Source organism: Pinus tabuliformis, chromosome 3_2 (genome assembly GCF_031772625.1).
Source record: "Pinus tabuliformis cultivar Carrire ecotype Pingquan chromosome 3_2, CPIR1, whole genome shotgun sequence".
Lineage (NCBI taxonomy): Eukaryota > Viridiplantae > Streptophyta > Pinopsida > Pinales > Pinaceae > Pinus > Pinus tabuliformis.
The window spans coordinates 71,918,822-71,934,343 of NC_142302.1; the positions used below are offsets into that span (position 1 = coordinate 71,918,822).

General features: G+C 40.2%; 1 protein-coding gene across 1 annotated transcript in view; it reads right to left on the minus strand.

Moving 5' to 3' along the window:
* Positions 1-15,522, minus strand: part of LOC149179900 (uncharacterized) — a 135,874-nt gene that overhangs the window by 114,456 nt on the left and 5,896 nt on the right. The window contains exons 4-5 of the mRNA XM_089415842.1: positions 383-484; positions 107-189 (exon numbers count right to left, since the gene is read on the minus strand). Of these exons, the coding sequence (XP_089271968.1) occupies positions 107-189; positions 383-484 (185 nt within the window). The remainder of the gene's footprint in view (positions 1-106; positions 190-382; positions 485-15,522) is intronic.

Consider the following 15,522-nt stretch of genomic DNA (forward strand, 5'->3'; position numbering starts at 1 on the left):
TCATAGAACATTTTCCAGGTCATATAACATTATTGTATGCAGTGGAGCCTAAAAGGTAAGCGTGAAGAAAATATTGTTTTTGGAAAAGACAGGAGGCAAGAATTACAATTTGTGTGCAGCAAGTTCCTTGGCTAAAGCTATGTTTTTCTCCCATAGTTTAGAGCGCTCAGTTGTTGACTTGACAAGTTCCTATACTAGAACAGAAAACAGTACAAACATCAGAAATGTCGAAATATTATCATCTCATGAAAAACTCTTATCAGGTTTTTGCAGATGCCTATATTCTGGGTCTTGACTATAAAAGGGGACTAATTCTTTCCTCTGCAGCGAATATGAAAATAAGTTTACTTTGTCCATGGAAATGAAAAACTAAACCTTATACCTCCTGTTTTCTTAGAAGTAAATCCTCGGAATTAACTTTGTCTCTAATAGCTTTCGCCCGTGCAGCCTCTGCTTTTTCAGCACGATGTTGACATGAGGAAAGCTACAATAGCATTCACAAACGAAACATGTTAGACTTCCATGCATCTAAAGAAAAGCACTAAAAGTGGATACTAAGAATGACAGGAAAAAAGGAATGATTGTTAGGTGTTGTTTAACATATCTCAGATGAGTTTTATAAACGATTCAATTAAGATCTGGTTATGCTGGGGAGAAAAATAAGATAAAAAAAAATACCTCTCTGAACTGTTTTTTCCTCAGAACTGGTCAATGGTAAAATTAAACAATTTGATTTTCCTAGGTTAAATTTTATTATCGACAAATCGGAATATGAGAGTCTCAGAGGTTTCGCTTCTACAGCAGCTAGAGTTTTCCTAGCCATCGCCATGTCACATCTTTCTGGAGAAGCCAAGAACTGCATCCGTTGTGAGCTGATCTCCTCAGCCCATTCCCCCAGATCTGTTCTAGCCATTCTTGTTTGCAGGTTTGCCATTGGTTGCTCGTGTTCTAGGAAGCGATCTGATGCAGGGATCTCTATGCCTGCACGTGGATTGTCTGATCTTCTGCCTTTATTGGTTCGCTGGCCTCTCAATGGGTGGTCCTCCCAACCCCGATGAGGAAGCTCATGCTTCTCTGCCTCAATGTTCTTCTTCAGCTGGTCAGATTTGTCCTGAGAAAGGCAGATTTGCAAAAGGCTGGAAGCCATCCGTAATCTTGAGGTGGGGCCCTCTGTCGTGAAAAAGAGCATCATTATTATTCAGGAAAGAGGTTTAGTTGGTAAATTTACAGGCCTTTGGCTGAATCCTTAATTGGTAAATTTGCATGCCTGTGTCCTGTCTTAACTCTGTCCTGGATTCGATTTCTAAAAATCGGAGAGACCATGAACCAGTTGCTACATTATACTGTGGAAAAGGATTTTATATTTTTATTTTTTAAAGCAAAAAGGATAGAGATCTGATCTTCAGATCTAGGCCCTGCTTCATTGACTCCAGGGGAATGTTTCTTTCCCAGTGGACTCTAGATTTTAACCCTAACATGGAAATTTCCTGTGTCCCTGTTTGGATTAGACCAGTGATGCGAAAATCGTGATAAAATCGTGATTTTCCGACCAGATTTCAACGATTTTATCGCACGATTATTAAACGGTTTTTTTTCAGCGATTTTTACGAAAAAATCGCGATTTTTTGAAATAACCGCGATAACTTCCAAAAAATCGCGATTCGATGGGTACTTATCGCTGGGCCGGCGGACAGCGCTTTTATAAGACCAAAAAATGATTTTTTGAAAATCATTTGGACAGACAGCGGCAGCGACGTGGTTTTGGAGTGACCTAGGAGAAAAAGCTTGGTCGTTTGGGAGCTGATTGGAGGAGAAAAACGGATTGAGAGCTAAGGAGGAGAGGAATTTTCTCCAGCAAACCGGTATGGGCACCAAAATTTTGTGTTTTGTAACTTTGTTTTGGTTTTTTTTTTTATGTTTTTGGTTGGGTTTGGAATCTGGATAACCCATTGTTTATCAAAAGAATTCAATGGGTTATTAAATATTTTTGAATTGATTTGATGGGGTTTTTGTTTGTTAAAAACTTAAATTGTCAAAAATTCCATGAGACTGTCATGTTACTCATGTATGTAATTTTTTTTCAGTTTTTGTAAGTTTGTAATCCTTATTTTTCCATAGGTTCATCATTCAACTTCAAAGTTCAAACTTCAAACTTCATCTTACAAATTTAAAACTCAAGAGTCCAGAGTTCAACCAAGTTACAAACATGCCAAGGAAATTGGACCCTTTGTGGGAATTTGGTGAACTTGATGGAGAGTTTGATAGAATAAACTTGTCTTGCAAGTTGTGTGGGCAACATATGTCAGGGGGAGTTTATAGATTGAAGTATCACTTTGCACAAATCCCTGGATTTGATGTAGGGCCTTGCAAAAATACAAATCCTAAAATCATCTGAAAAGCCATGAGATCATTGGAAAATTTAGAGCACAATAAAGAGGCCAAAGCATAAATGAAGAAGCAACTAACAAAGGTTGTGTTAAGCTCAAGTGAACAAGGAAGTGGCACTGGTTCTACTTCAGCATCAATATCTACAACCAACCCAGTAGCTGCCTCATCATTTTTTGTTCCTAGAACCACGCCTGGTTCACAACCATCTATCACTTCAATGCTTAAAAAAAACTAAAAAAGAACAAGTTGACCAGTTGTTGGCCAAATTTTTCCTTTGGAGTGATATTCCTTTCAAGGTTGCAAGGAATAATCCATTTTTCCAGCCTGTTGTTGATGTTATTGCAACTGTTGGCCCAGGGTACAAAATCCCTTCTTATGATGACTTTAGAGGCCGGATTCTTCAAAATGAAAAGGTTGACTGCACCAAAAGATTGGAGGAGTTTAGGGCATCATGGGCACAAACAGGATGCACTGTGATGTCAAATGGTTGGACCGACCAAAAGGAGAGAACCCTTATAAACTTCTTGGTTAGTTGTCCCAAGGGGACAATGTTTATGAAATCTGTTGATGCATCTTCACATATCAAAAATGCAAAAACTTTATGTGATTTGCTGGATGTGTTTATTTTGGAGGTGGGTGCAGAACATGTTGTCCAAGTCATAATGAACAATGCTACAAATTATGTTGCTGCTGGTAGGATGCTTATGGAGAGGCATCCTACTTTATTTTGGACACCTTGTGCTGCACATTGTATTGATTTGATGTTGGAGGACATAGGGAAACTTTCCTTTGTCAAAGATATTGTTGAGTCATCAAAAAGTATTACAAAATTTATATATAATCATACATCTGTGCTTAGTTTGATGAGAAAATTCACCAACAACAAAGAGTTGGTGTGCCCCGCCATTACACAGTTTGCCACTAGTTTCATATCTCTTCAATTCCTCTTGAATTCTATGTGGGATGTGAAGAGAATGTTTCTTTCAGAGGAGTGGCATGCTTTGACAATGAGCCGCAAACAAGAGGGAGAGGCCATATGTAGATTAGTTTCATACCAGGAAGACTTATGTGCAGGAGTGCAGGAGGTATGCACCGTTACTGAACCTTTGGTAAAGGTTCTTCGATTAGTTGATGGTGAGAAGCCCACAATGGGCTATTTGTATGAGGCCATGGACAGGGCGAAAGAATCCATTCGGGCCTACTATGATGATAAGGGAGATGAGGGGTTTCAGAGACAACTCCTCCTATGGGAAGTGATTGATGAACGATGGAACAACACACTCTATCGTCTCATTCATGCTGCAGGGATTTACTTGAACCCCGCATTTTCTTACGCATGTGGGTTCGTATTTGATGTTGAGATCATGGATGGATTCTTAACCTGTGTTCAAAGGATGGTGCAATCTCTAGTAGAACGTACAGAAATCTCCAAAGAAATTGAGACATACAGGATGGCAGGTGGCACATTTGGCTTTGACATGGTTGTGACTGATAGGATGACTAAAATGCCAGGTATTTTTTGTTGGCATTATGACACAGGATTGATGCTATGACACAGGTGTTGTCCTTGATGGCAACTCACTCAAATGACAGATCACAGTTCAGGCTCTCAGAATGAAGGAAAAAGAGATATACGCAGGTTCCTCTTAACCAAGGTGCGTATACACGCGGGTTAAACGATCAAAAGGCGCGTATACGTATGCACGCACTTTCATGCAAAGAAAAGCGCGTACGTGTGGGAAAACTTATTTTTGGTCCATGGTATTTTGTCCTTGGTATTTGGACCATGGTATCTCGTCTGAAGTGTTGAACCCAAGTATTTGGTCCAAGGTATTGATTCTTTATGGTTTTGGACCATGGTATTGTGTAAGGCCTAAGACTATAAAAGGGGAAGGAGATCATCAGGCAAAGGCATTTTGACTCAAGCATTGAATATCTTATGAAGAGCTAGATCTGGAATACTGGTCATTGAGTTATGGTGCATAGCTAGATTTGAATCAAGGAGGAACCTGAGCGCAAAAAGAAGGATAAGTACTATTGATGAATCAAGATCTTAAGGCTTGAATAGTAGTATCTTTGTGTGATTTTGATCTGTTATTTTTGGCGCATGACTTGATCTATAAATCTAATAATCTGGGTATAACTGATGTCTGAATAAGTGAAAAGGATAAATTATCTTTTATAGATCTGTACGCAGGTTCAGCGAAGCAAAGGCGTGTATACACGCTGGTTCTGTAATTCAAAATAGCGTATACGCAGGTTGGCCTTAATTCAGCAGCGTATGCACGCAGGTTGTACACATTGAAGTAGCGTACGTCTCTTGAAATATGTTTTAGCTACTTCTGTTTATTGCTGCAGTGTTCTGGGTTCATAATTGGTGTCTAGTTACTGTTACTGTTTTCTGGGTACAGCATTCAGAGAAGTGACTATTTGATTCAGTTTTGTTTGGTGCAAAGGAGATTGGTTGATGCAGATATACTTGATGTTTGATTGATGTTATTCATGGATCCAGTCTGAAAATTTATGAAACGTGGTCCCTGAAAGAAAAGAGAAGGTTGTAGCCTTCTGTAGGTCAGCACCTACGTACTAGTACCTCAGCTAGTACAAGAGCTAAGGGGGTTGTAGCTCCCTTCCAGGAGAAGTTGGAGAACGAGAGAAGGTTGTAGCCTTCTGCAGGTAGCAGCCTGCGTACTGATATAAGACTGCACCAGTACAGAATCATTGTAAAAAGAAGTTTCTAATTAAGTGCAGCGTTCTCCTCTAATCAAGACAGGTCTTGGGTATACTGAAGAAGCATCTCAAGCACAAAAGCCATCTACCTCCAAAAGTTATCTTGAAGCAGCAAGGAGAAGTGAACAGGTTGACAATCGACAGCAAAGGCACAATGCAGATCACCAGGTAAATCAGGGACAATTTACTTCAAGAATGAACAGAGATCACCAAGTAAATCGAGGGCAATCTACTTCAAGGATGAACAGAAGCTACAACCAACCGCAGGTAAATCATTCTCAATTTGCCTCAAGAACGAATGGCTATGGAAATTACAATCACCTGGACGGAAGGTTTGATAATCGCAGGAATTTCTTCAATGGCCAATGTTTCTCTTGTCATAACTTTGGACACAAAGCAGCTCAATGTGTTGCCTACAAGACCATCATGACCAGAGAAGCACGAAATCAAAGGAGTGTGACTGGAATCATGAAAAGAACCTACAATAACTTTTCTGCTCTTGAAAATGAAATAGAATGTTCTATTTGTAACAACTTCGATCATGAAGATTCTGAATGCAGGGGTAGGTTTGGACAAACATCTCAGAAGGAGCAAGCTTCATTGAGTCCCAAAACATGGAGGAAGAAAGAACCGCAACCAGAAAGATGTGGTATAGCCTTATATGTGGAAGGACAAGAAAATTAGTGGTACATCGATAGTGGTTGCTCAAAACATATGACAGGTGATAAAGAAAAACTTCAGTCATATAGTTCCTTTGGAAAAGAAAGGAAGGTCTCATTTGGAAATGACACCCCTGCATTCATAAAAGGTAAAGGTTCTGTTATTTTGAAAGAAAAAGTCAAAGCTGGAAATGTTATGTATGTTGATGGCTTAAAACATAATCTATTGAGTGTCAGTCAAATGTGTGATCAAGGAAATGAAGTAATATTTCGATCAAATGGATGTATTGTTCGTGAGCTTGATACAGGAGAAACAGTGATCAAAGGCATAAGAACTCCAAATAATTTATACATACTCAAGGGAGGACAACAACAATGCTATCTAAGCAAGAATGATGAACACTAGCTATGGCATAGAAGATTGGGGCATCTAAGCTTCTCTCAAATAAGGAAAGCATGCAAATATCAAGCGGTTCATGATCTCCCTGACATCAGAATTCCAGACAATACAATATGCAAATCATGTCAGTTTGGTAAGCAAACCAGAACTAATTTCCTTGAGAAGGAAGGATCAGCTAGTAGGCCACTTGAACTTGTCCATACTGATGTATGTGGTCCATCTAGGAAGAGGTCACCTCGAGGAGAAGAATACTTCATATTGTTCATTGACGACTTTTCAAGGATGTGTTGGAGAGGACTTCTGAAACATAAAGACGAAGCCTTCGAAAAGTTCAAAGCATTCAAAGCCTTGATTGAAAACGAATCAAATCGCAGAATCAAATGCCTCAAATCTGATCGAGGAGGGGAATTTACCTCGGATGAATTTTTCGATTTTTGTGAAGAACATGGAATAAGAAGGGAATTCTCTACTGCAAGGACTCCTCAGCAAAATGGAGTAGTAGAAAGGATGAACAAAACAGTTCAACAAATGGCTCGTGCTATGCTTGATGAGTCTGGAACTCCCGCAACCTTCTGGGGTGAAGCTGCATTTGTTACCGTTACTATTCTCAACAAGACAAATGTCCGAGTAAATAGCACTCAGACTCCTCATGAACTTTGGTATGGTAAGACTCCTACGGTAAAATACTTCAAAAATTTTGGAAGCAAATGTTATATCAAAAGGACTGATGAAAACCTTGGCAAGTTTGAACCTAGAGCAGATGAAGGCATCCTCCTTGGTTACTCTCCCCACAGCAAAGGATATAAGTGTTACAATAAAAGACTTGGAAAAATTGTTGAAAGTATTGATGTAGTGATTGATGAAGAAGGAAATATTCCTAGGCAGGTAAAATCCGAAGATTTCGAAGATGATGAAGACTATCCTTCAACATCAAATCAAACTTATGATGAAGAAGAAACCCCTGAGGCACCAGAAGAACAGATAAGGGTAGAAGAAAAGACTCCATCCAGGTACGTTCAGAAGAATCATCCAGAAACTCAAATTTTGGGACAGAAAGAGGCAGGTGTACAAACAAGAATAACTATTTCAGAAGCTTCAAGCTATTTAGCATTGCTCTCCTCCACTGAACCACGAAATGTAAGTGAAGCATGCAAAGATGAATGCTGGGTCAAGGCCATGAATGAAGAACTTGAGCAGATTGAAAAGAATAATACTTGGGAGTTGGTTCCTAGACCAAATGATAAGAATGTCATAGGGACAAAATGGATTTTCAAAAATAAGTTGAATGAAAATGGAGATGTTATTAGAAACAAGGCCACTTGTTTGTAAAGGGTATGTTCAACAAGAAGGTATAGACTTTGAAGAAACTTTTGCACCAGTTGCTAGACTTGAAGCCATAAGAATGTTCCTTGCTCTTTCTAGCTTTCAGAAGTTCAAAGTATTTCAAATGGATGTGAAATCTACTTTTTTAAATGGAGATTTGGAAGAAGAAGTGTATATTGAGCAACCAGATGGATTCATCCTTGGAAATGATCCAAAACTTGTATGCAGACTTAAGAAGGCACTCTATGGTCTTAAACAGGCTCCAAGGGCTTGGTATTATCGTCTGGACAAATACCTCCATCAACAAGGTTTTTCAAAAGGATCAGCCGATAGCAATCTATATGTAAAAATTGATAATGATAAATTGCTAATACTTGTCATGTATGTTGATGATATCATCTTTGGTAGCAATGAAGAAGCCATGAGTCAAAATTTTGCTTTGGTGATGTAGAAAGAATTTGAAATGTCCTTGCTTGGTGAGCTGACATATTTTCTTGGTTTACAAGTCCAACAAAATAAAGACGGTATCTTTTTGTCACAAACCAAGTACCTCAAGGAGATCTTGAAGAAATATGGCATGGAAGATTCGAAACCAGTATGTACCCCTATGGTAACAGGATGCAGCCTCAGCGCCAATGATGATTCAGCAGCAGTACATCAACCAACCTATAGATCCATGATTGGTAGTCTGCTCTATCTGACAGGTACCCGACCAGACATCATGCATGCAGTGGGAATAGTTGGAAGATTCCAGGCAAATCCGAAAGAAGCACACCTTCAAGCGGTTAAAAGGATTTTCAAATATCTTCAAGGGACACAAAACTATGGCTTATGGTATCCTAGAGATACAGATCTCACATTTCATGCATATACAGATGCAGATTGGGCAGGAAGCGTGGATGACAGAAAAAGCACTAGTGGTGGTGCATTCTTTATGGGTTCCAGATTAGTATCTTGGTTCAGCAAGAAACAAAGTTCAATTGCTTTATCTACAGCTGAAGCGGAATATGTGGCTGCTACATCTTGTTGCACACAACTCCTTTGGATGATGCAAATTTTGCAAGATTTTCAAATCACTTGTACTCCACCTATCTCTATTTTATGTGATAATACAAGTGCAATCAGCATTTCAAAAAATCTAGTCATGCATTCAAAGACCAAGCACATACCTATCAAATATCATTTTCTCCGAGAACAAGTGCTTGAACAAAAGGTCAAATTGGAGTATGTTCCCTCCAAGGAACAGGTTGCTGATATACTCACCAAACCACTGCCCAGGGAGACATTTGAATACCTCAGACAGAAGCTGGGAGTAGTTGATGCATCATCTTGCTGTTGAAACTTGTCTGTTTCAGAGAAAAGTGGTTGTACGCGAGTTTAATGAGGAGAATCCACGTACATATGCCGGTTTATGTGGATACAGTCGCGTATATGTTGGTTTGAAGACAAATAGTGGGCCAGGCTCAGGATGAAAAGAGTCTGATATGGGTCTGACAGAGACCATCTGGCACAGGTTCAGGGGGAGCATATATATTCTTCTAATAATGCATTGTTGGCATTATCCTAGAAGATCTTGGTTCAAGATCACAGTGTTTTTGGTTTCAGGTGGAACAGGTGCAGAAGAAGAACATGGTTGTTGGTCTGAATGATGATTGACAGATGCTGTTGATGATAGTTGTTGATAACTATCATAGTCTGGTTGTAGATACTTCGTATCTATGTTATGTATTTCTTTTCTTATCAAGGTCATGTAACGGCCTACTTTGGTTTCCCCACAATGCCTGGGATGGACAATGTAATGTTCTTGTTTTATCTTGTGTAAACTTTTGGTGTATCCCCACTTGGTTGGGTGGATGAGTCAATCTCCACTTGGTTGGGAGATGGGTGTATGTATGGGTCTTTGGTGGTAGGAAGGTCATTTATGATGTATAAAGTTATGTATCTTCTTGTAGAACATCTTCTTGCAGACCTTGCCTACAGTCAGGGGGAGCATGGACAACACAGCAGAGCAGAGATTTCAGCATGAACTCAGGGGGAGCATAACCCTTTGCACTTGATGACAAAGGGGGAGAATGACTTTGAGTGACTTGGGGTTGCCATCAAGTCCAAAGGGGGAGATTGTTGGCATTATGACACAGGTGTTGTCCTTGATGGCAACTCACTCAAATGACAGATCACAGTTCAGGCTCTCAGAATGAAGGAAAAAGAGATATACACAGGTTCCTCTTAACCAAGGTGCGTATACACGCGAGTTAAACGATCAAAAAGCGCGTATACATATGCACGCACTTTCATGCAAAGAAAAGTGCGTACGTGTGGGAAAACTTATCTTTGGTCCATGGTATTTTGTCCTTGGTATTTGGACCATGGTATCTCGTCTGAAGTGTTGAACCCAAGTATTTGGTCCAAGGTATTGATGGTTTTGGACCATGGTATTGTGTAAGGCCTAAGACTATAAAAAGGGAAGGAGATCATTAGGCAAAGGCATTTTGACTCAAGCATTGAATATCTTATGAAGAGCTAGATCTGAAATACTGGTCATTGGGTTATGGTGCATAGCTGGATCTGAATCAAGGAGGAACCTTAGCGCAAGAAGAAGGATAAGTACTATTGATGAATCAAGATCTTAAGGCTTGAATAGTAGTACGTTTGTGTGATTTTGATCTGTTATTTTCGGCGCATGACTTGATCTATAAATCTGATAATCTGGGTACAACTGATGTCTGGATAAGTGAAAAGGATAAATTATCTTTTATAGATCTGTATGCAGGTTCAGCGAAGCAAAGGCGTGTATACATGCTGGTTCTGTAATTCAAAATCGCGTATACGCAGGTTGGCCTTAATTCAGCAGCGTATGCACGCAAGTTGTACACATTGAAGTAGCGTACGTCTCTTGAGATATGTTTTAGCTAATCCTGTTTATTGCTACAGTGTTCTGGGTTCAGAATTGGTGTCTAGTTACTGTTACTGTTTTCTGGGTACAGCATTCAGAGAAGTGACTATTTGATTCAGTTTTGTTTGGTGCAAAGGAGATTGGTTGATGCAGATATACTTGATGTTTGATTGATGTTATTCATGGATCCAGTCTGAAAATTTATGAAACGTGGTCCCTGAAAGAAAAGAGAAGGTTGTAGCCTTCTGTAGGTCAGCACCTACGTACTAGTACCTCAGCTAGTACAAGAGCTAAGGGGGTTGTAGCTCCCTTCCAGGAGAAGTTGGAGAACGAGAGAAGGTTGTAGCCTTCTGCAGGTAGCAGCCTGCGTACTGGTATAAGACTGCACCAGTACAAAATCATTGTAAAAAGAAGTTTCTAATTAAAAGAAGATAGAGACGAATTGCAGCAGGTGGTTTTCACCCACATTGGGTTTCCACCTTATATCTTGTGTTCTTATGTGTGACTGCTTGTTCTGGTTTATTATTCCTGGTTACTGTTTATATGGTTTGATGCACAGATTAATGAACAACATCTGAAGAATAATTTAAATTACAAGTTTGCTGGTTATACGCTAGTTTCCTTAACTGCAGTTGCGTACATACGCGGTTTTTACTAACTGAAGTAGCGTATGCAAATCTGATTGTGAAATGAAAAATAATTGACCTGATAACACTGATTCACCCCCCCCCCCCCCCTCTCAGTATTATTTCCAACATTTTTTAGTTTGTTTCAAATTTCATTGTCTCTTCAAGTTCATAACTTCATACTTTGCTTCAACTTTCAAATTTCATTTTTTTTCTTATGTTTATTTAAAATTTTATTTGTAATTTTGTTGTAGATGCATGGTGGAGAATGTATGGTGCCAGGGTACCCCTTCTGCAAAAGCTTGCCATTCGAATCCTCAGCCAAACATGTAGCTCCTTAGGATGTGAGCGCAACTAGAGTGTATTTGAAAAAATACACAACAAGAAGCGCAACAGGTTAACACTTAAAATATTGCAAATTTCCAAATAATTTTTTGAATTCATTAAACAATATATTTTTTTATAATTATTATTTCATGATCTTTGTACAGGTTGGAGTCCCAGCGACTTAATGACATGGTCTACGTCTACTACAATCTTCGATTGTGGGTGAGGCAACTTGAGAGGATACCTGATATGGAGGCCATCTCATTGGATGGGATTGACACCACTGCTACATGGAGGGTTGAGGCTAAGAGACCTCTCATGGAATCTGTCGATGATTGGTTAGAGGAGGAGGTAGTGGAGGGGGAGGAGGAAGAGGCGGAGCAACAGGAGGAGGAGGCGAAGCAACATGAGGAGGAGGTGACACCACCTACCCGGGCTACCCCTGCCACCAGTAGAGGACGTGGTCTACCTCCTATAGCTCCTAGTTCTTCAGCTTCTAGAGCACAGCAGAGTCCACTGCCAACTCCACCGACATCTACATCTAGAGGGAAAGGGAAAGCTATTGCATTTTCTCGCAAGAGGGGCAGAGGAAATCAGTAGTATTAGACTTTAGTTATTTGGTTCATTTCATTGTATATGACATTATGACTCATGATATGACTCATGAGATACATTATTATATTTTTTGTTGATATTTTGAGGCTGAGTTGGGAGTCATGAGTCAGGACTTACTATTCAAGACATGATTCACTGTTATGTGTGATGTAGCACTAGAAATGATATTAAACATCTTATATATTAGTTCTTTTATCATATTTATGTGTCAATGTATTTATTTTATGTTGTAGATGCTTTAGATATTAAAAAAATTGAAAAAAATTTAATATTTTTGTATGTTACGATTTTTTCCCCTCGCCAATAATATCCCGATAACGATTACTACAACAATGGATTAGACTACCGCATTACTAATTATTTTTTAGGATGATTGTATTTTGATTTTCAAAGCTATCAAAGACAAGTTGGATCGATATATTACTCATATAGAGCCTAAAGGTAATATTTTCAGATGTGCCAGAGTTTGTTGAAATGAATTTTGCAAAGGCATTGCCTGAGGCATTTCAGGCTTGACTTGGAGGGCTAGAGCCATCTTCAATCCCTTGATTATGAGCACGTTCTTTGAAATGAAACTCTTGCCATGAGTACAGGCACTTTCCCAAACACTGTCTAATGTTCAAGCAACTCAACCATTTTCCAAGCCAACTCCAACTTCTTAGAATAATGATGAGCAAGGATCATTCATTCAAATTTCAAGTAAACAAAATAAACAGCAACCTAGGAGGACTCCACCTGTCACACCTCTTACCCCCTCCCATAACAAAATTGGAGCATTGAAATACCCAAAGAAAGAAATTGAGTATCTAGTCAAGAAAGATTCTGAAAATGTTAATTTTAGGTATGTTCTATGCTGAGAGCAAATTTACTTCAATTTTCCATATTAGCTCAATATCAATTCCAGATTAGCAATCACATTTAGCATGATAGTAAAATGCAGATAGAACATAAACATAAATCGCAAAAGACAAGCCAAGACAAGATGACACAAGATGTGGCGCCAGCCAGGGACAAACCCCAAGTTGGGGAAACCCTTGATCAATTCTTCTTATATGTTCTTCAATAGTTCAGCAGAAAGAGAGATAGTACATATACATCAGAAGTCAACCTTTTGACTTATCTAAATAAGAGCAAAGATCTTCTCTAAGAAGATGGCATATGAGGTAGCTGATCTGAGCTCAGGTGAAGGCATACAGCTTCCACTAATCCAAGGTGACTCCATCACCATGCTGCACCTCACTGTGTTGCACCCAATCATCATGTTGGACCTCATTACAATGTTGCACACATCATACTGCTGCACCTTATCATCATGTTGCACCTCACTGTGCCCATCATGCTTATGCTACACTTCATCACTATGCCCATCATGCTGCAACATTTATCATCATACTGCTGCATCCTACTAGCTGCACTCATGCTGCTGCAATATAATGCTGCTGCCATTTACACTATGTTGTACCCAACATACCTGTGCTATATTCAGCATGTTGCATCTATCATTACTGTCCGTCTATTGACAGCTCCTTAGATCATGATCATCTGAGCCCTCAAATGCCCATAAGAGATATATAACTGTGGTGTTATGGCCTGCGGCCTAACACACAGTTTTCTTGAAGCACAATGATACCCCAGCAAGTTGATCCAATGCTCGGCCTCCTAAGAAGGAACAGACCCTTAACTTAGGCTACTTTGTTGCGGCTAGGGACAGCAAATATAAGTCCTTCCAAACTGCGTATTTAGGGTCCCTTTTATAGTACTGCTTATCAACCCTTCTACACTGCATCATAACTGCAAGTCAGGGCACATCAAAATGCTGTGTTAGAACTCCTTTACCTGCGTGAAGGTGTCCCTCTTAAATGCGGATTAGGGAACTGTGTCTAGGGCTGGGACAGCGGCCAGATAAGACACTTCCTTACTGCAGCTAGGGCAGACTTTGAGACAGCAGATAGGGCACATGAAAACCCTCCTCAAACAGCGTATGAGGGATCTCTTTTAGGGCCTAGATAAGGCAGCGTGTACAGCGATAAAGTCTTCACCATGACTGCATTTAGGTCTCCACCTTGATTGTGTTTAGGGTTGCATTTAGGTCTCCACCTTGACTATGTTTAGGGCAGCTTCAACATGACCACGTCCTAGATCCATGACAGCATAGAGGTCAGCTTCATCATGACAGCATCCTACATCTAGGGCATGTCTTCTCCACATGACTGCTTCCAACATGACTGTGTCTTAGATCTAGGGCACGTAGAGATAGGGCACCATCTTCTAGGAGCTGCGTAGATCCTTCTTCCCCATGGCAGCATCTAGGGCAGCTCTTCTTTAGGGCAATGTATCTCTTAGGATTTCTCCTCCCACCAAAACCCAAAGACAAGTGGAGAGGAAGAGATAACAAGAAGAGTGTGTCCAAATGACTAGCACGCCACCTCTTTTTATACTAAAACGTTGAGCACATGTGGGGGCAATTTGGCTGCTGGCCGACCCTGACGAATTGTCCCATAACATAAATAAATTCATATCTCCATGAATACAAGTCAGAATCAGATAATCTTTAGATCAATCCTACACCTCTCGACGAGAGGAATCCAAGAAAAATATCAGCTGCCATAAATAAGATGACCCACATGGAGTTTGGCCCTAGTTGCCAATTTTAACACTCCCTCTCAACTAGGGAGAACTCCATCTGCTAATCCATCTGCCAGACTGTACTATCTCTGCCATCAATGCCCTGCACTGCTTTGCTCTGCTGAACTGTGAAGAAGAAAAAGAAGAAGTGATCGAAAATGTATCATACCATCCTCCACTGACCTAAAGTCAATTCCATATAACAAAGAGTGTCTCATACCACTCTTACTGAGCTGAAGTCAGTCCCAATGAAGAGAGTGTGGCATACCACTCTCACTGATCCGAAATCAATTCCAGATAAAAAGAGTGTATCATATCACTCTTACTGATCTGAAATCAGTTCCAAAAGAGAATGAGTTATATCACTCTTACTGACCCGAAGTCAGTTCCAATTGATCCCAGATCAATATCATCCTAGCATAGTGAGTACAGTAGTAACACAATGCGTCCATCGATACTACTATGGTCCCTATCCTCATTTCCCTGCTCATTGACCAAATGAGAGGTACTTCCCACGAATCCCAGACTGCATCGGTAGGATGTCTCGGCGGGAGAAGGATGAACCACTCACCCTGCCTACATGTCGCCAAGGGTATCCCAAGGGAAGGCTGAACCACTCACCCTGCACACAACAAATCACTAGGGGAAGGCTGAACCACTCACCCTATGACTGTGTCTCAGCAGGAGAAGGATGAACCACTCATCCTGCCTACATAGCAAACCACTAAGGGAAGGTTGAACCACTCACCCTATGGTTGCTCATCGCTCCAAGATGTACCCCCAAGCCCCCGGAGCTCCCAAAGCTCAATGTCCATATCATACAAGACCCTCAAGAGAGAGACTCTGCACGACTCCTAGTCGTTCTCGGAAAGTCACAAATTTGACCTTTCCCAAGGGCTTCGACAGAATGTCAACGACCTACACATCAATCCCAAT